This window comes from Plectropomus leopardus, chromosome 12 (genome assembly GCF_026936395.1).
Source record: "Plectropomus leopardus strain MGB_pleo_1.0 chromosome 12, ASM2693639v1, whole genome shotgun sequence".
NCBI classification, from domain to species: Eukaryota; Metazoa; Chordata; class Actinopteri; order Perciformes; family Serranidae; genus Plectropomus; species Plectropomus leopardus.
The window spans coordinates 14,986,386-15,008,220 of record NC_142187.1 but is presented as its reverse complement, the minus strand read 5'-3'; the positions used below and the strand labels follow the sequence as shown (position 1 = coordinate 15,008,220).

General features: G+C 39.1%; 2 protein-coding genes across 4 annotated transcripts; both read left to right on the top strand.

Annotated features, from left to right (window-relative positions):
* Positions 1-174: 174 nt before the first annotated feature.
* On the top strand, positions 175-14,893 carry agfg1b (ArfGAP with FG repeats 1b). 2 transcript variants are annotated; one of them, XM_042497796.2, is made up of 12 exons: positions 175-496; positions 6,158-6,251; positions 6,532-6,647; positions 8,796-8,934; positions 9,047-9,203; positions 9,364-9,471; positions 9,871-10,015; positions 11,074-11,153; positions 11,274-11,366; positions 11,575-11,733; positions 12,301-12,395; positions 13,363-14,893. In XM_042497796.2, exons 1-12 carry the CDS (start codon positions 330-332, stop codon positions 13,417-13,419), a joined length of 1,410 nt encoding a protein of 469 aa, XP_042353730.1. In that variant the 5' UTR covers positions 175-329; the 3' UTR covers positions 13,420-14,893. The 2 variants fall into 2 exon arrangements, with proteins under 2 accessions (XP_042353730.1, XP_087941433.1); XM_088085307.1 differs by lacking the exon at positions 9,364-9,471.
* Positions 14,894-15,645: 752 nt separating this feature from the next.
* On the top strand, positions 15,646-18,597 carry fbxo36b (F-box protein 36b). Of its 2 annotated transcripts, XM_042496962.2 has the most exons (4): positions 15,646-15,978; positions 16,584-16,692; positions 17,282-17,454; positions 17,551-18,597. In XM_042496962.2, the coding sequence occupies exons 1-4, from the start codon at positions 15,883-15,885 to the stop codon at positions 18,064-18,066; spliced, it is 894 nt and encodes a 297-aa protein (XP_042352896.2). In that variant the 5' UTR covers positions 15,646-15,882; the 3' UTR covers positions 18,067-18,597. The 2 variants fall into 2 exon arrangements, with proteins under 2 accessions (XP_042352896.2, XP_087941434.1); XM_088085308.1 differs by lacking the exon at positions 15,646-15,978 and having other exon boundaries at positions 15,998-16,692; positions 17,551-18,440.
* Positions 18,598-21,835: the final 3,238 nt, after the last annotated feature.

The following is a 21,835-nucleotide window of genomic DNA, read 5'->3' as shown; positions in this document are numbered from 1 at the left end:
GGGTCACTGCAAACAGTACAAGAGTAGTGTTTTCATAGCACCATTTTTTTCCTGAAATATTACTGAATGATTGTGTTACTTTTAATGAAAACAAAAGGCATCCTTCCAAGCCAACAGATGGCGCATGTGGTTGTGAGGCCGCTCTGTCTCGCACTTTCTCCGGGTAGAAGAAGCAGTTTGTCAGTCGCCCAGTCTCCGCTAGACCATAGAAAGGTGTCTCCCCGGCTGCCACCGTCGCACGCGACAAGTCTACCCTGAAGACACCCGTCCTGTCCCGGGTCCCCTGTCCAAACTTCCTCCCCGGTGATACCAGCCTGCTGTTTTCGGCCATGGCGACGAGCGCGAAGCGAAAGCAAGAGGAGACTCATCTGAAGATGCTCCGGGAAATGACTAGCCTGCCCGCGAATAGGAAATGCTTCGACTGCGACCAGCGCGGCCCGACCTATGTCAACATGACAGTGGGCTCCTTCGTCTGTACCACCTGCTCCGGCATCTTGTGAGTCTCCTTTTGTGTCAAATTGTCATTTTTGTTGTCTAAAGCGTCCACCAGGCGAGGACAAAGCACCGCTGTCGGTCATAAGGTTGTCCGGTCCACAGCGGCGGTACCGTTAGCTCGTTAGCTAGCGTTAAAGTCAGGACAGGTAACGTCGGTTCTGCCGTTGGCCGTTGGGTTGGGCCGCGTGCTAATAGCAGTTTGGTTTGTTTACAGCTTTACTTCTGCGTGATAACAAGCGGGGATACATGTAGGGTGAAGTCAGGTAAGTTGGGACACTTTCCAGTAGATTACCGAGAAAACCACCCGAAAAGTTAGTTCGTTTAGAGATTTTTTTCGTCCATGCCAAATAAAAAAGGAGAATAAAATATAGTCGAAGGAAGAAAAACAATACCAGAATGCCCTTCGAACATATTCAGTGAACAACTTAGGTATGTCTTGTCAAAAGGAGTGGGAGAAAGTGAGTATTTGTTAAGTCATAGTACAAAAAACAAATTATTTGGCTCAAAAAAACAAACGTAACCGTTTTCATCAGAGAGTCGACGGATAATCAACCTGACGTTATATTTTGCGTTAGTCATCACTAACTGTATCTTGAACATACAAATTCCTCTCAAATCAAGTCAACTTAATTTCATTTGAAACAGCTTTTGGATACTATTAGGTAGCAGTTGATATTTGGCTCTGTTCATGACTTAAACAGTGTTGAAATCGTTCAGATCTTCAAATTTGAGTGCCTGTAATATGATAACGAGTGGGTTTTTTGGTACTATGTAAGTGATTTTGTTTGCAACTCTTATGGCTCTTTTTTTTCCAAGGATGATCAGTATTGGATTTTTTTTTAAATTTTGTTTTATATGTATTTCCCCACATTTTCACACATTATGTTATATGTGGGAGTGTAAAAAGTCAACCTTAAGTGTTACACGTATAACTTATGGTTCTCTGCTATATTTTTATGAAAATACGTTAAGTAAAATGATTTATAAACTTTGGACTTTAAAACACATTGAGAACCCCAACCTCATTCCAATGAAATGTTCAATTGAAATGGCACAGATGGTAAGGTAAAATGGGAAAATCGTAGGTTTTTGGGGTTTTTTTTAACATAGTGAAATCCATTTATACTTCAGCCAATGAGTCATTAAATCAGAGTGTAACCTGTGGCTATTTCTTAAAAAAGATTGTCTAATTTTTTTTCCATACTTATTCTTTTGCTGCCTATATCCTTGGTACCTTATAGCCTACAATGGACATGCATGTGTGTGTAACAGTTATGGCTAGCATCACTCATAATTTCATGGCACCTGGTAGCCTAAACACATGCTCTTTTCTATGTAGAAAAATGTCCAAATTTAGCATAATTTTTTTGTCCTATTTTACCTGAATGCTTTAAGTACACACTCAGGCAATACACAGAAAATACGTTGATCATAAGTCAAGCAGTTAATACACAACACACTACAGTCATTTTTGTTGTTATGCCCTACTCCTTTTACCAAAATGAGATAATCAATATGCCACATGGCTTTCCTCCAAGTTCTGAGACTGTGAGATTTTTGACTTTTTGCTCTTTCCATACTAGTTATATCAGACCAATAAAATTGTTTGTTTCGTGTAAAACACATGTACCAATAATTCTAGAACATGTTTGGTGGCTGGCTGCTAATATCTAAAAAGCTCAAGATGTAAAACTTAATTTTTCCCATTTTACCTGATGTCTCACATTACCTGACTTCACTCTAGTGTGTGTGTGGTGGTCTCTGTGACTTAATGTTGTGAAGGTTAACACGCCTAATGGTTCACATATACCTAACAGTCAAATATTTGACCACCTTGTTTTAAAACACGTCACACAGGAGCCTCCTCTGGTTGAACTTTAGCTGGACCTCTGACAGGCATGCACACACACACACACACACACACACACACACACACACACACGCACACGCACACACCTCCAGATAAGCCAGAGCAGGGTGGCTCTCCCAGCTTGGGAAGTAATTGAAAGAAGAAGTGGGGCAGTGGGTCGTCATTAGCTGCTGTCTGATGAAATATCTTTTTCCATGGAAAGTCTAAATGTTATGAAATCATAACCAGGATTTAGGCAATGTAACTTAATTATGCAATATCTAAACTATCCACTCCCATTTAGTTGCTATAGAGGCAAACATGTTTGCCTAACTTTCTGATTGTTAAATGTTTTTCTTGTCAGGGAGGGTGTTGCAGTGCGGCTGTATGTGGAGTGTTTGCCTTTAAATTGAAAGCCAGTTGTTTGTGTGTTGTATTCTGTAATATGACATAATATGACCCAATCAACATTTTAGCTAAACTGACACTGATAAAATTAGTGGTGTGTTGTGTGGTATTTATATTTGTATGACTCTGTGCCCACTTGCCAGATCTGTTATCATACTTTATGAAGTAACACATCTATTAGGAAAAGTGAACTTGGAGAAATAACAATATTTTACTTTTGAATGCATGCATAGCATTCAGTACCAATCTCCCGATAATGTTTCTTGCCTTTGATCACGATCCTAGTCATTTGATATTGGGTATCTCCTGATCGGATACTTGTATTTACCTGGACGATACAGCTGCACAATGCACACTATAGCACTTTAGTTTTAATAGCTTTGCAATGCATTACAAGAAAAAATGTCTTCATCCTTATAGTCCCTTATGGGTTTTTGATAAGGTAACACAGTAAACAAAATAAAATACATCTTTAGATATTGCTCACAATTTCACTTAGTATAGCATTTGTTCTTTTCAACAAAATAAAGTAAACAAACTAAAATATGTCTCCAGAAATTGCCATCAAATCCACTTTCTGTTGCATTTTAATAAAAATACAGAGCTCTATAAATGGGTAATACAATCACATTTCTGCTTCAAAGTAGTATAATAGCTCAACATTAACATTTCCAGTCAGAGCAAATAAAAATCATTCACGATTCTGTTTATTTCAGCATTATAGTAAAAGAAGTTCACTAACAATGAACAACAAAAAATTCAATTCCATTTAAAGTTGTACACTAGCTTAAGTTGAAGAGTTTCTACTTATTGAAGTAGCAACGTTACAATAAAACCAAATCGTGTGACGTTGGACATAAACAAAGGATCAAGAGTGACACATGCTCAAAATAACTGATTCCAATCAGTCAAAAAAGGGTTAACTGGGCCCAATACTGATCCTTCTGATCCAATCAGGACATCCCTAATTATTATACTGCACAGAGTATTACATCTGTTGGGAAAAGTGACACTGGGGAAATAACTTAAACTGTTGAATGCATGGACAGTATTTAGTGTGTCTGCAGGTCTTTAAAAGGGAACTACGCCCGTCCTCCTCCCCTCGTGCCACAGACACAGACAACCACTGTGCAAGAAATTCTGCTTTGGGGAGACTTTTGAGCCAGACTTGTTTTATGTTCCCTGTGATGTTTTTGTCTTTGTACACTCTGTGTATTACCTGTCCTGAGTGTTTATTTGTACAGACAGTGAAAACTGTCCCACATAGAAGACAATAAAGTATGAATGTGAATCTGATTAATATTCATACACGTTATTCCTATGGTAAAAGACAGTCTAAAATATTAGTAAACATGAACAACATTCTCCCACATCCAAAAAATAAAAAGCTAAAACTCAAATTTGTGATGTCATAGACTTTATAGTCTGGAGCCGCTCCATAGACAATACATTGGAAAAGATTTTACAGATGACGCTGAGAGCATCCAGAGGAATGTTCGGAGTATATGGTTATATTTTGGGTTTCACGACTTCAACTTATTGAAGTATTTAAAAAAGGAAACTGTGGGGTCCACAAAATTAGGTTCCCGTTGATTGTCTATGGAGAAGCTTTACATTTGATGAGTCAACATCACAAGTTGGAGACTGACTTCTCTGATTTCTGGCTTTGAGAGAGAGAGAGTAACTCATGCCCACAAATATTGCTTAAATTTTCCGTGTAAATTTGTAATGGAATTCCTAATTTAAGTGGTGTTCCCCTTTAAATAAGTCTTAAATTGTTTAAATTCAAATTTGTAAAAAAAAGTCATATAATAGTCTTAAAGGTCTACTGTGCAGGATTTAGTGGCATCAAGCAGTACGAACTAAAACTTCTCCCGTGTACCGAGTATGTAGGAGAACTACGGTGGCCGCCATGAATGGCCCTATCAAGAGCAAGTATTTTGTTTTTCTACTCTGGGCTACTGTAGAACATATATATTATGTTTTATACAGTATCTGAGTTTCTGCTGTTGTTCACAGATGGAAGAAAGTAGAGATAATTTGTTTAGTTTTTACTTAATATTTGTAGGCAAACTAAGATTTATGTTGTCATATAAAACACTAATAAATAATCAAATAATCACACTAATAATCACAATAATTTAGTTATTGAAATGAATAGTAGAATATTTTTCAATGTTTTTTTTTCATATTGTCAAAAATACCCTGAAATATCGAGATATTATTTTAGGGCCATATCGCCCAGCCCTTATTTCCAGTCATACTTGTTGTAGATCACATTGTTTTTCTCCAGGATTTGTCTTGAATGTGTGACATCATATTATCCTCAAACCCCACAAGCCTTCCATGACCTGCAGAAGCTTCCCCAGAGCATCATTCTGCCATCACGAGATTCATAGTGGTGATGCTTGGATGTGTTTTGGTCTCATCAGACCATAAACGTTAAGTCCCTTATGTCAAACACTAGCCCAGAGATATCGTGTGTGTTTTTTTAATTTGTCAGCAGCGGCTTTATATTTGCCAACCTGCCCTAAAGCCACAACCGGTGAAGCAACACTTGTTGACTACACCGTGCTTCCCATTTTTGCAATAAAAGCTCATCCGGAGTTGTCTTAGGCCTCTTGTTGCCTTTTCATGCTGGTTTTGCTTTGCACAAACCCTCATATGTTGAGAACCGCCTCCTCTAATCAAATTTACAGCCATCAAAAAATGACTTTATAGTTGATCCAACTGTACTCTCAAGTGTTTGTTGTTTTGTTTTTTTACTTATCAGTGTTGAGAATCTGTGCACAAAGACCCCATTAACACAAACATGATTTTTTTGCCATATAAGCATGCAATGATTCGGTAACAGTGGCACAGGTTTGTTTATTAAGGTCATTTGTCTTCATGATTTAGCTTTTGGCCAGAAACCTGACCAACTAATTCCTGCACCTTCCAGCTAATTAATGTGTCTTTAACCTAATGTCACTTGTCACACCTTGATTACACACAGGCGTTTTCAATTTGGTTCACTGTGTGACGTCTTAAAGCAGCTGGCTGCTGTTATGGTGTGAATTTTATTGTCACAAACTGCAAATACTTATTCAATTAGCTTTTTTTTTTAGAACACAGCATGTTTTTTTGCATGTATGTTAATACTCAATTATTTTTTTCTGTGGATTCATGAAAAAATTGTGATTACTTTCACTGGGATTTTATGTTTAAAAACAAGGAAATTAAGTGTATTTGTGTTTTATACATGCACTTAGTTTACATGTCCCAAACGTCCAAAGTACTCATGTGTAAAGAAAATACATCAAATGTATCTGTTGTTTTTGTTTGCTCATCTCGTGTCACATGAACAATATTGGGTTGCACCCTGCTTCTCTTGTTCTTATGCCAACATACCTCCTCCACCCGCAGGCGAGGACTGAACCCCCCACACAGAGTGAAGTCCATCTCTATGACCACATTTACACATCAGGAAATTGAGTTCCTACAGAAACACAGCAATGAGGTAACGTGTACAATATACAGCAATGGACTGCACCATATTTCACTTTGTTGAATTGAATTTTTATTGTCATTCTGTATGATTCAGAAGCATCTTGGCATTTTTCTGAACCCTGCTTAGTCAACTTTACTGGCATTCCTTTCTCCCCCATTTTTCTCCCATTTCTCGTCATCCCCTCCCCCTTCCCTTTACTCTCTCTCACCTCTCTCCTGGCTTAACCACCACCCCCACCCCAATCCCCTCCTTACCTCCCACTCTCCTCATTCCTCTGCCCCCCCTGTAGGTCTGTAAACACATCTGGTTGGGCCTCTATGACGACAGGACATTAGTTGTTCCAGATTTCCGAGAACCACAGAAAGTAAAAGAGTTCCTTCAGGAAAAATACGAAAAGAAAAGATGGTAACATTAACTTTTGATATTGTTTGATTGTTTTGGCAAGAGTAAAAGCTGTTGTTAAAAGAACACAAACCAACATTCATGGCTAAGCTATTTTAGTTCTTTACCCTTCAATGCACATTGTATAACTGGGTTAGAAGTATACCATGCAGGATTTTCCCAAAGAACAATTTATAGACTCATAAAACAGTAATCCCTCTGAGGCTACATCCACACTATGTTTTCATTTTAAAGCTCCTTTCTCCTTATGCACAAGTGTTTAAGCACTGATTCAGAATTAATGTCTGTCCATATCAACGCCTGTAAACGCATACTCAGATCATTTACTGAAGTCAAAGTATCACACTGTAAAAATACTCTATTACAAGTAAAATCCCTGCATTGAAAATTTTACCCAAGTAGAAGTAAGTATTTTCAGGAAAAAAAGTACTTAAAGTATTAAAAGTAAAAGTACCCAGTGCAGATAATCTAACCACTTAAAATGATCTAAAAACAATTTAAAAGCAACACAGCAAAAACAAGAAAAAACAAAACAAAACAAAAAAAAAAAAACTCAATTATTAAGAAAAGGGGAAAACTCCCACAAAACTCAAATTTATTTAAAAAGAAAAAAACACCCACAATACTCTAAATCAATATTTAAAAAATCGAAGAAGACTTAAATGTTTATCAAAATAGTTGGCAATTAATTTCAGTCAATCAACTGATAAATCAACTAAGCATTGTAGCTTTATTTGTACAAACTGTTTGGTAATTTAATTTATACCAAAACATCATATTTTATAAACTCATGTTTTTTATGCAAAAATCTTTATCTGCAAAGTAACTAAAGCATTCAGATAAATGTAGTGAAGTAAAAACTCCAATATTTCTCTCTGAAATGTGGTAGAGTGAAAGTATTAAGTGATAAGAAAAGAAAAAACACAAGTAAAGTACAAATACCTCAGTTTTTTACCTAAGTACAGTACTTAAGGAAATTTTAAATTCCATTACTGCACTTGATCATGCATGTACCCTGTCCACATATAAGAGCATTACCAGAGCGTTTTCATCATCAAAGCCATGGCAATAGGAAGAAGTACCCACACAGAAGGATGAAACTACAAAATGTATAAAGGCTAAGTTCTAATGATTTGGCTTGACCTGTTTTGACTTGAAATACCAATGAGGAAGCGAACATGGGCGTGTGCATCATCATTTCCAAAAGTCTCCATTTTTGCCTGTCTAAACAAAAATGTAACCCTGGAATTTTCAAACTAAAACATGGTCAGCAGCATTTTCATTATCTCTGTTTTAGGGGTTGTAAAATGCTGAAGTAGTGCGAAAGTTAGGCATAAACGTTGCATATTAGTATGGATGTAGCCTCAATCATCATTATGACTCACTAGAAATATGTGGCAATGTATGAATCTGCAGAGACTCTACCCTCTGCTTGTATTTTATTTTTTTCTTATTCTATTGTGTTTGGGACAATCATGGGTGGGCACTGTATTCAGGTGAGGTCAGCACTTTAAAAAAAGGTAGCAACCATCCCATCTGGTTCGTAAGCAGTATGCATCCAAGAGGAAGTGACGAAAATAAAGGACACAGCACTAAAAGATTGTAAATATAATGAAGCAAAATACTAAGTGACCTTTCACGTTGGTAGCTGATATTGTTTGCTCACAGTAACGGTCAATGTTGGCATAGTGTACCTTTAAATAAAACGATGTTCTTTACTTTGGTGCATAGAGCTTTAAATAAAAGAGTGCCCCAGGGATGACGTTTTTCTGTTGGCTAACCCGAAGCCTAATGCTGCCCTGAAAGTAATCTGGCTTGTTACTGTCTGCCATGATGCAAAGGAAAAGAGTGCTGAGAGTTAAGTGCTGCCTCTGTTTTAGTTTTAGTTTGATAGCATATATCATTCTCTAGGACTTTCTATGTCTATGTGTCATTTTCCTCTTTTTGCTGCATTGTTAGTGAAAAGAGTACAGCTTTAAACAGTGCCTCATGAAGGATGGTCCCATTTAATTTAAATACTTACCTTCATTCCAGTCAGCTCAATCAAATACATAATTATCAGTTTGTTGTACTCGCATAGCTGCTACCTTTAAAAAAAATAATAAATTAATTGATCTACATTTGCGTTGGTGTTCACTCCTGGATGGCTAGGTATGTTCCTCCAGACCAGGCCAGGGCAGTAGCAAGTGTCCAGGCCTCTGTGTCCGGCTCCTCAGCCAGCAGCACGGGTAGTACCCCAGAAGTCCAACCTCTCAAGACCCTTCAGCTTAACAAGACCCCACTGCGCCAGGTAACAGAAATGTGCACCGTGCCTCTGTTTGCACATTAGATATGCATCTGTTATGTCTTTTGGAATATGGTTGGAGAAAAGTTTTAACTTGCTTTTTCTGGCTGCTGCCCAGTCTCCAGGGCTAGGTCGCTCCCAGGCTCACAGCGCTGCTCAGGAGAAGAAGTTTGACTTGCTCTCTGACCTGGGGGGAGACATCTTCGCTGCGCCGCCCACTCAAACTTCCAGCTCTACCAACTTTGCCAACTTTGCACATTTTCCAAGCCAGTCGGGTAAGACAGCTTTCTGTGAAAGGAACAAAAGGGTCCAACATTTCACTTGGACACACAATACAGCTTTGGTTTGCCATCACCCCATGCATTGCCTTGCCATTGTTTTTATTTCCACATTCATTCCTGTTAAATGTTTATTTTTCCTTGTGTGTGGCTGCAGCACCTCAGGGTAATTCAGATACCAACTTTGCCAACTTTGAGGCATTTGGAAACACCGCAATTCCATCCCATCTGAGCACGTCACCCCCCTCAAAGTCCTTTTCATCAGGTACCCCCCTCCTCACCCTCCTTTCCTCCACCCTGTCCACGCACTCACCCTCATCTCATTCATTTCTTACCTGCAGTGTCCACTGAGCAAGCCCTCCGTCTCTCAGATAAGACTCTAAAGGTTTTTAAACTAATGCTCAGGGCAGTGAGAACATCACACATGCCAAGTTGTTGGAAACACACAAAACATCCTTTCAATTTAAATTAATTTGACAAAGATATCTCAGAAAAGCTGCATAGGGAGACACCCAGTGGACAATTTGCCCTAAACCTGTTACAAAATACCATGCTTTTCCCTCAATCATTTACTTATTTCTTTGTCTCTTTATTATTTGATTATGCGTATGCATGCAACACTTGATCTTTGAGTATGATTTTTTCTCCCAAAATTTGTCCAAAGGGGGAGGTGTGCCAATCCCATCAATGTCGAGTGCCGTCCCCTCCCAGTCCCAGACGGGAAGCAACAGAGAGGATCGCTATGCTGCTTTGGCTGAGTTAGACAACGAACTCAGCTCCTCCGTCTCTTCAGGCAGCAATGTGCCAGGGTGAGAGAGAGAGAGACAAACACACACACACACACACACACACACACACACACACACACACACACACACACACACACACACACACACACACACACACACACACACACACACAGAATAATATTGTAATAGCACTGCTAATAAATATTCACCAGAAACCGTTAATTTCTTGTAAAGGGTGCCTCTGCACATATGGATGGTCTGGAAAAATTCTACATAAATGTGATTAATTCATTGTGCAGTGTTTGTTGTTACTTATACACTAGGAAAATGCACAGTCTTAAATCCAAACCAAAGTCTTCAATACCAGTCCACATATTCCACTCAGTAGTGTATAAGACAGCCCCTCCAGGATGTTGCAGTGTTGCAATTGCAACAGTTAATTCAAGTTCAAACAAGCCCTGTGAATTCTGCACAACCGTGCAATTTCTGCCAACTTTTCCACAAATCTGACGTATTGTAGTACCTTACCATGAGTTTCACCAATCATAGCATTCCCCAGCAAAATATTACCAAACTTATTTCCTTAGTTTTGGTTGTAATGATGAAGACATGTGTGACACAAATGTCTTACATTTGCAGACAAAAATTATTGCTAAAGCCCATGTAAGGCAGTTTTTTGCTCTTGTGCACAGAAGGTAGGGTAAACTATTTTACACCGTGTGCAACATTATATCGGAACTCAAAGCCAGTAATTGCTCTATTGCAAAACACAGCTGGAGAATGGCTGAAACATGTGGTCAACTGACAAAAATCCCCAAATTTCATTTCAAAAACACCTAAAACCATTGCAACATGATTTTTTAGAAAAAGCTGCCATAAATTAATTCATTCATCAGACATTTTAGGCTGCAATAATCTCAAAAAAGCCTGCAAAATCCTGGAGGGATGGATGGACTTTTCTTTTTTTTTTACAGCTAAACAGCTTTTTTTAAGAAAAACCAGCAAAATGTTCACGGTATCAGTTAATCGGTTGTAAAGATTAATCAGTGCCTGTCATGTGTACGTACTGCATGAGCCTAACGGATTCAGAAACATTTAATCGAAGCATTTCTTCACAGGAACTTATTTGGACCAGTGCTTGGTTCATCGCCAGCCCAAAATCCACCTGTGTTACCCAGCATGCAGCCTGGCTTTGGAGGTGCTAATAGTGATTACTACCACAGTGATTCATACGGAACGAAAATACATTTCCAGCGCTGTGAACTTTCTCATATAGCTTAAAGACTCATTTTGCATCTTCCTCCTACATTTCATCTAGCTGTCCCATCTACAAATCCCTTCGTTGCTGCAGCAGTTGCCCCGGAGATGGCCACCAACCCTTTCCAGACCAATGGGAGAGCTCCAGCTGCAGGTGTGTGCGTGTGTGTGCGTGCATTTAAAGTGTAGCGTATTCAATAAGACACATTTTCTACTTAGATGTTTGCGTTACTTTGATGTAACCCAGTTACATTGCCAAGTAGCTTTGTGATTTGCCAAAGTATCTAGAATTTTCTCCTCCTTGTGTGTGTTGTGGGTGTGCGTGTGCATTCGTGTACACACATGCTGTGTGTGTCTCGTAGCCTCGTTTGGCACTGGCTCTATGAGCATGCCCGCCGGCTTTGGGAATGCGTCTTCCTACTGCCTCCCGACCAGTTTCAGCGGAAACTTCCAGCAGCAATTCCCTGGCCAGGCTCCCATCCCTTACTCTCAACCTGGGGCCTACCACCCTCAGTCTAATGGTTAGTGGCCTCCCACATCCCTCTGTCCTCTCACCCTGGTCCACCTGTGGAGTACCTGTCAGGGATTCAGGTCACATGCAGCATTTTACTCTGCATTCATTTTATGTTTTTTCTTTATCATCATCTGCATTGGTAATTATGTTTAAGTATTGCTGCAGCAAATTTAAGTGTGACTTGTCTGTGGCAGCTATTGCACAGTGATAGAAGGTTGCATTTAGGGTACAAAGCTTTGGGGTTCTGCTCCGTACAAAATTCTGGACCAGAAACACAATCAACAAATCTGACATCACTCATAAGGCTCTGTTCATGCCTGAATGCAATCTGACACGCTGGGCTTGGCTCTCTTGTTGATTTTTTTTTCTCCTTTTTATAGTCCAAGTCCCTTAGAGCTTTTAAAAATTAACTCATAATGTAGTTCAGTGTTAAACTCTGTTTATCTTTGACTCTTTACAGCCTGCTCTTTATGGCTTGTTGATATAACAGTTGCAATGAAATATTATTATTACACATTGCTTAACTGCTGGAGAGAGCGGACTCAACCTGTTGTAAATCCCTGTATCCCGCCAGGCCCTGCTTTCCCAGTCTACGGTCAGAACAAGCCCTCCATGACGCCCTTTGGGCAGCCCATGGCTGGCCCTGGCATGTCCAGTAACCCATTCATGGTGAGCATGCGTTGTCTTTTGTTTTCCCCAGTTTTGTGAGTTAAAGAAGGTGAGGACAGTTAACCCCCAAATTAATAATACATATTTGTCCTCTTACCTATAGTGCTATTTATCAGTCTATTTTGATGTGAGTTGCAGAGTATTGGAGATATGGGCTGTAGAGATGTCTTACCTCTCTACAGTAAAATGAAACTAGATGGCAGTAAGCTTGTCATGCTCAAAACGCCAAAACACACATATGAAAAACTCAGCAGCAACGTGTTTTACCAAAAATCATGACCTAGTTACTCAAGAATAATCAAAAGACCTTGTTGTGAGCAGTTTCAATTGGGGACTCTTTTCTCTACTGAACTATGGCTGCCAACCATATCAACGTGCAGAAGGATGGGTGCATCTACTCCTCGCTCATCGAGTAAAATTACAGCTCAGCTGAGGAGGACCCCGTTAATGTTTACATGTAACGAGCACAAGCATCTTGTCCATGAGCAGATGCACGCTTTCTTCTGCACAGCGATGCAGTTGGTGGGTGTAGTTAGTGGGTAGGAAGAAAATAATTCCTACATCAAACTGCTAAGAATAAGGTTTGTGGATTATCTTGAGTAGCCGGATCATAATTTCAGGAGACATTGCTGCAGAGATTTTCAAATTTATTTTTGGCACATCGAGCACCACAAGCCGAGAGACATCTAGTTCCATTATATTGTAAAGAAGCAGACATCTCTACAGCCGATATCTCCAACACTCTGCAACTCACACCAAAACAATCTAGATTTACAAATAGCACCACAGCTAGAAGGAAAAATATATATTTTTGATTTTGGGGGGTAAACTGTCCCTTCAAAGAAATTATTATACCAAGTGGTTTATCTGAAACCATTGTTATTGATCACATTTGATTTGAAGGGTTCATTATCTCAGACTGTTTTCTGTTGGTTTCTTAATTCTGACTGTCTCTGTCTTGTTTCAGGCTGGAGCCCCAGCCGGGTCATTCCCTTCAGGTGGTTCAACCAACCCTTTCCTGTAGCACAACTCCTAGTCCTTGCCACCGGAGGGCAGCATGCAGCACATATTCAACGCACCCCTTCATCATGCAATTAGTGGCAGTACATTTTTTTTTAAATGACTCTTTTTCGTTCTGTTTTTTCATGAAGAAGTTTACAACACTATGGAGTACCAAGGACTATATTGAAGACTAAGGGACTGTTATGGGGGAAAATATACTGTTTGGACTATATACATTATATGCTTTTTATTTTTTGTTTATGACTGTAAGCTCTGTGCATATCATCACTTGTAATCACAATTAAGTACATGTTATGTATAACAAGGAGTGAGTTAACAAAGGTGAGTATACACATACCTTGTGGGAAAAAACTCCCACTACAAACTATCTACATAGGTAAAGGTATAGACTTTAAGTTTATTAACAGGCTTCCATCCAAATCCATGATGTGTGGTTTGAAGCAACCATGATGATGCAGGTATTTCATTCTTAAAAGGGATTTCTTTTTGTTACTTTAGCATAATTGCGACTATTTGGGCACTAATGTGCAAATGTCCTTTATTAACTTACAAGTTGCCTATAACCCCCAAGCAACCACACCCACATCTTTTTAAATCAGAGCAACATCCCAAGCAGGTGGAAAGGACACAGCAGTGATCCTGAACTGTTAGTCATCTTTTTATTAGTATCGCCAATATATGTGAATTATGAAAATAAAGAGTAGGGGTTTGATTTTGCGTGGAGACGAAGGGCAGCTCCTTGAACAGGAGGTCAGCGAATGTTTTAGCCACCCATCAAAATGGACAGACACGTCTACTAGAGCACAAATGTAAGAAAGAGATGAAAAGTGCAGGCTTTTAGATGAGTGTATCTATGTCCCATTGACCTACTTAATCTATAAATATTGGTAAACTTGTTAAATATACTCTAATTACCCTCTTCTGCTTTCAGATATTCACTGTATTTTATGAGTAAGACAAAAGGAAAGACTGTTAAGAGTGCTTCAGGGTTGTAGGTGTGACCCAAATTGGGTTTCCTCAGACAAAGTGAAGTGGTTATTCACATGGTTGCGGATGACTTGTCCTCCTGACAGGGAATGACAGGTTTACCACACCCTGCTTGGACAACAAAAAGTACATTATGAAACAAAAATATTTATAAAATGTTAGTTGTGTTGTATTCACTACACTGCCCTGATATCTGTCGTCTTCTTTGCCTTCTGATTTAAAAGCCTGTGGAGTGAAGAACAGGGTCAGGAGTTAATATTGATCTCCCTTCAGTTTGCTTTGAATTAAGGCAAGGGAAAAAACAGATTATTTTGGGATTATTACATTACTGGTTCAGCCTGGGACTTTGGAGAACTAGTTTCTCAATTGTGCCACCAATGACTAACAATGAATTTGACAATGTGTTTCTTGTCTTTACAAGAATAGGTAAGTAACTGTGTACATATATAAATATATGTATAAATAAATTAAAAGATTTTTAACTACAATTTTGACTGTGTAACTATCTCTCAATTACTCCAGTGGAGAGATGACTAAGTACATTAAACTGGCAGTTCATTAGGTACACTCAACTAAAACCAATAGAGACTAATGCAACAGCTATGCAGTTAATCCTACCTTTGTGAAGGTTATGAATTAAAAAAATATTTTAAAAATTCACAGCTAAAAGGTGTTTCCCTTCAGGGTTGGGTCACAGAGGGTGTGCATGGGAAATGGACTCCCAGTGTTGAAAAGGTGATCACAGCCCTGATTGTGACAATGTTGTAGGTGTAAGTTATATCCATTATAATAATTTGGAACCATTCCCCCATTCACCGTTGATACATAGAGCCTTCTTTATGTAATTACCATTTGGTTAAAACAAGCAAAATACATACTAACACACTTCTCATGTGACATTAGCTTCTTGTATCTCCAACTGTCCTCTCTTAATACTTCAGAACCAGAGCAAATTGGCTTTATTTCTTTCACAAACATGGAAAGAAGGCAATGAGAAATTTAGCAAGAAATGACCCAAAATTTGTAAGAAATTTCTAAAAAGTTGCAAGAAAATTACAAAAAAATGTACTAGCAAAAAATAAAGAAATTGGCACAAAAAGAGAAAAAAAAAGAAAACAGCAAAAACAGAAAATGACATGTAAAAGTGCTGAAATGCAATGAAAGTAATAAAAATAAGTGATAATTGTAATATTTTCTATTTTCTGTAATATTTATTTGAATATATATATATTTATAATAATTATAAATGTAGTTTACGTGTCACCTTTTTATTTTTTATTATTTTTATCATACTTTATTTGCAATTTGCAGGATTTTCCCTTTTTCTGTGTTTTTGAAAGAAATCCTTCTCAAAGGTATAAATCTTGCAAAAGGCGCCTGAACGCAGTTAAACAAAACCAATGTAGATCCGGGTTTAAAGCGTTTGAAAGGGTTAGCTGAAAAAGCACCGTTGCCATGGCAACACAGAAACTTTGTCATGGCGTCTCTTCTACCGGACCCGTTGTTTGAGATATCTGGAAACGGTCCTGCACCCAATAAGAATTTTTATTATTTTGCTATCACCAATTCAGAAGTAAGCACAGTTGTTTTTGAGCTTTGACTACTATTGTTACAGGTGTTTTTGCTGTCTAATAAGCAGGTGGCGGTTTAACGTTTCTCTCGGCGTTGCTAGCTTAAATTTCCTAACGTTAATTAACGGTCGTTAGCTAAACCTGCTAAAACCACATACGTTTATGTGAATTTGTATTTGCTGCGAGTTAGTTAACTTGTTTTGTAGTTGCTCTTTTACTTCAGAAAATAACGTTCAACAACACTCAGAATAAAATAACCGTAGTAAGTACACCAAAAGAACAATTAAAACTATCAGGAAAAAATGTACAGAGGGCTAAACTTACACGTAATGTTAGTCTAGCTAAATCAGTGTTGCGTTAGCTGTAGCTTTACTGTTTTGCTGCTAGTTAGGACTTAACAGCTCCAAAATGATTTCATACTGTAACTTATAGGATGTCTGCACTGCACTAGACTGTTCCATAATAACGTTTTTCTTTATTATATGTAAATAACTGTGCTATGATGTTGAGGGACAAACAAAAAAGCATTGAAAAAATAAAGGTGTTTCTTCACGACTTTTTGTTAAAATATATAACACCAGTGTTCCTTTCATTGGCCTTTTTCCAGGTGATATGGAGATGGTGGAAGATATCTCCCAGATTTGTTGACAGATACTCCAAGCCTGGAGAACTGAAGGAGCCTCACCAGGACTTCTTGGGTGACACTTGGCTGCAGAGTAAGGACTTCATGTTTAGGACTATGTTTAGAGCTAAACACATCATGCATGCTGCCAGCCATCATGCTTGATCCTTGAACTAGCTCACCTAAATAGAATACATTTGTTTTCAAAGTTGCTTTCCCTGGTATGATACGCCAAAATATCTTGAAAAAGGTGAAAAGGGTCTACTACTGTGATCTGTAAATTGTGTGTTTTTGTGGCTTCTCAAAGCTGTTTGGTAGGGGTAAATGAAACAGGGAACACTCACAAAACTGCTTTTGAGTGCCCTCAAACAAAGCTGTTAACTATTGGTGGTGCCTCATAGTGACTTTATGTCAGTAATGTTCACAGGTTCTTGTCTATTTTACAAAGTAAAGTAAAAGAAGACAAGTGTTTTGTCAGTTTTGCTCAAATACATTAAATATTTTGAATACTTGCTGCCCGTTGCTTGTGGATAGGTACGCTTCATCAAGGCACCTGCATAGAAAATAATTATACAATTCAATAGGTGTTTATCACTGACATATTCTGTCTTGTAAATATTGTATGTGAGAACAAATTGAATGTTTAATATGGATGTCAAGTAAAATAATGGGCTTCTTCCCAGGTGAAGTCAGTATGGTTTTCGGTCATCGAATTTTGCAGTACACCAAGGCTTTGTGCCAAGGCCACTATGATTATTTGGACCGCCTGTCTGACTCCTTACTTCTACGGATAATAAATTATCTAGAACTAGAGGATGTTGGTCAGCTTGGACGAACATCACACAGGTTCAGGCAGGTGAGTTCCATAGACACACGAGGATAGACGCTGCAAAAAAATAACAGCTCTTATGTTTACTGTAATATTCCTGAACGAATCACTTCTGCTCCTCAGCTATGTGGGTCAGAGGAGTTTTGGGAGCAGGCAGTGCGGCGGCACTGCAGCACAGTGTCGGCTGAGGTGGCATCTCTGGCGCTTGAGGTCGGCTGGCGCAGCATCTTCTTCACTAGCAAGCTGCAGCTGCAGAAGTTGATCAGCCGCAGGAGGCTGAAGACCGAGGAGCAACAAGAAGGAGAGGTCACTGAACCAGGTGTAATGGCAGAAGGATCACCTGATGAAAGCTCAGAGACAGACCAGATATCCGGTTCTGAGGACGAATCTCACACTGGCATTATCCTCGATCCAAGCCTTGGCATTGATCCTGGTACTGGCTTTGACACCAGCTCTTGCTGTAATGTTGACCATGACTCTAACCCTGAACCAGAGGCTGGCTCTGATTCCAGCGTGCCTGCGCTTTGCCAACTGTTTGACGACATAAAAACCTGTGCGATGGCAACACCGGTGCAGAGCAATGCACTGGCCAGCAGTAGAGGAGACTGCCGTGCAGTGCCAGATAAGACAATGAGTTAATCCTTTTGTCAATTATCTTGGAAGTCCTGTATTTCAATCCTAATGCTGTATTGATATGCAGTTTTTACACAGTCCTTAGCCTGCAAGGAGCTGTGTATTAATTATTTGAAGAATGTTACATTTTATTTGTCAAACATCTTTTTTCTAGGTTTGTCTGATGTGATTATTAAGGTGTCAGTCCTCAATCCTAAAATGCCTGGGGACTTTTTCATCAGTGTGTCCATTGTGCCATGACCTTTCTGACTTAGCATACATATAAAATACAACAGGACATTGTAGATCATACTAATTGTTCATACATGTTATTCAGTATTGTAAGTTGACAATTTAATACAGATTTAATATACAACATGCAGTTTTGCAGTCTGTGGTGTGTCATTCATGGACTAATTCTGAGTCAGTAACTACTCACCACTTTATGATGCGAGGTAACTTTAGACGAGGAGACGCAAACATGGTAAGTAATGGTTAAGTATTTATGTGATAATGCATTCTAGTAATAAATCAATTTTACTTAACTGGTTGGTTAAATACTGGGTCACTGACTTGTGGTCTTCTCAAATAACTTTGGCCATTTATTGATTATCAGTTTATTCCACATTTGTTCCTTACTAATTCCCTTGTATATAGTCAGGATTTTGTTTTGTTATTATTCAGTGTGACTCTTTTACTCATACAGCTTTCCATCTGCTAACCAGGTCAGTGTTGTATCCTTAATAAGGAGGAGCTCTCTCAGCCTCTGTGAGATTGCAGTGTGTCCTCAGCCAAGCCAGGAGACGTTCTCCCATCAGCCAGTGCCCGCTACGCAGCAGTATCAACCTTACCAGGTACCCAAGTTCCCTTATCTAGCTGCCTTCAATATAGAAGAGTAGCACTTTGAGACACAAAAAACCTACACCTTTAAGTTTTTTATTGTTTAAGACAATATGAAGTTGCAATAAACAATTTTCTACAAAGGTGTCTTAAGGCTGGAAAAAAAGAAATATTGCATTGTGAAAATAAACAGACATACAGCTGTAAATTTTATTTGCAGTTGTGTTATTGAGTCAGTTACAATCACATCATGATGTGGATTCAGAGAGTCCCCTAGGGGGCACAAGCTGCTAATGCTGGCAGTCCATCCTGTGCTGAGCTCATATTCACATCATCAGTGTCTTTCTCTCTTACCTCCTGCGTCTGTTTTCCTTTATGTTGCTATGCTTTCAATTTCTACAAATCTTGCAAATAACAGGAAGGTTTATTTTTTATTATTATTTTGTTATTTTTCTGTACTTGATTTTATTTTATTTTTTAGATTGAAAACCAAAACAAAGTCTCAAAGTGGAATTAATTGTCTGAAATGCCAGAAAAGCATAGATTAAAGACATCACCAAAACTGGACTCTGAAAGTTTTCCCAAGATCAGATGGGACTTGTAACTCAAACTGAGGTGGTGCTGGGCAGAGCTTGAGACCGTTGGAGCAGGGATTAGCCAGATGTGAATAGCAGCCACCTGTGCTACTGGCATGCACTGTATCTCCTTACAAGGACATTTCACCACTAAGTCTTATTGTGGGTAGTCTGTGTTGGTGACTCTCAGAAGTCCTTCAGTGCTGCCCTGTGTCCAAAGAGCATGTCTGTAAAGATTAGGGTTGCTCAGAGTGCTTCTACTACCTCTGAACAATAGTAGGGGAGCAGTTCACTGCTATTTTTTTTAAGTAATTTTAGAGAAGGCCACCTAGAAGTCATCTTTCACTGACTCTTTCCAAAATCAAGCTTTCAAATCCGCAACTACTCCAGTAGCTGACTTTTTTGACCTACCTCACTGCCGAGCTTGGAGAGACTTTGCACAATGTAAATTTTGAACGAGATCCCGCCTGACACAACAACAACAAACCTTTGCCTTTTTTTTGACATTGTTGAAATCATCATGGACAGGGCCCTCTAAATCAGGTATTCTTTACCACATGCTTAGGTCCTTCTTTTGTGGAAGTCTCACCTGCTGTCTGATCCATCTCACTGTCAGATGGTAATCTGCAGGGGACCGCATTTCCCTGATAGTCCAGAGCATATGACCTCGGATCTGATAAATGAGATACAAAGTCTGTCACTGACCTTTGACTCATTTACCATCCAGTGTCACATCAGAGAGGTCAGTCACTCCAGTCACACCCCTCTAGCTGTTCCAGTCCTTTGCAGAATCAGGGTTGAAGTCTTCCAGTGACACTGTGAAGCCACCAGGTCAAGCCAGCCTCAGCATCTGACCTGCTTTGCTCTAATGGGAGGACTGCAGTTATTTAGTCGCTCTCTCGATAATAAACAGTCACACACAGGAGACCTTTTTATCTGTCAAGTAAATCCACACTTGGCTGCTGCGTCTCCCCCTTTACAACTGCAGAAAGACTATCCCCAAACTCAAATTATGCTTTGCATTTAGGCCTGAGTCTGAGCCTGAGTCAATACCCTTCACACTGCATGAACGAGACAACAAGGCAGAGGTCCCACATTCTGTTTTGGCTCAGTATTTGGCATGCCTGGCTCAGCTGGGACAGTTAACTTGGTCAGCTCCACTCTCAGGCAATATTTATGCAGCATCATCATTTATATATTTAAATGGCATACCTGTAGGACAATCATAGACTGTATAAAGACAATAGACATACTCATCATGATGTCACCGATTGGTTTGTGGACTCCCATCTTGAAACTTCAAGTTTGGCATTTTGGTCATCACCATCTTGGAGTTTTTGGGGCCGAGAGTGACTGTGCAGTTGTCATAAACGGGGGAATGTAGCTACAGAGAACAAAACCGTCTTTGTACCAGGCTGTAAACATGGTCATCTCTGCTATAAAGTTGGGCGTTTAAACATGGAGGTCTTTGAAGATTTACTTGCTTTTGGAGCCAGACTCAAGTGGCCAGGAAAAAACTGTAGTATTTGGCACCTCTGCATTGGCTTCATATTTCAGTCCTGGTGATTATGGCTTGAGGTAAATGTATTGCTTCTGCATAGTAAGATATCGGTAACCCTCATTTAACCCTTTGAAACCTAGATATTGCTTGTCTTGTGCTGCTTTCAAACACCTTTCACTAGTTTTTAAATCTTAAAGCCTTGAGCCAATTAGTGCGATTTCTTTCAAAAAAAACGTGAAAAAAAGGAGTGAGCAACTTTGTAAGTAATTTTCCACAAATTGCAAGAAATTAGTCAATTTATAAAGTTTTTTTTTTAAGTGAGGGAAAAATGTCTAGGGAAAACAAAAAAGCTTGGGAAAATCTAAATTTATAATGATTATAATTATATATTCAAAATGATGTCAAAATGACTTTAGTTTTTCTTTCTATGTCTTAGAAAGAAAGAAAGAAAAATGCCAATTTGCTCGGGATACAAAAGGTTAGAGTGACGTCAACATACCCCTATTGATGCCTGCTGAGAGAGAACAGAAACCTTTAAGCACATTGTAGATGTTTGGGTACAACACCAGACTGTAATTGTGTTTTATAGTTGGTTCTATGCACTAAATAAGTAGTAAGCACTCCTAAAAAAAAAAAAATCCCTGTTTATCATATTACCGCCTTCTTCTATTGAATTCCCATTGCTCTTTTTCTGGAAAGCTTGAGAGAGGCCTAATAGGATGGAGCCAGACCACGTAAAGTTCGTAAACCATGTGGGAGATAGGATGAGTATGCTCTGCTCATCTTAACCTTTACTCCCTCTTCAGGCCAGGCTAATCCTCCCAAGGTTAGAGGAGCAGGCTGCTGGAAGAGCAAACCAGGAACCAGAAAGTTCAAACAT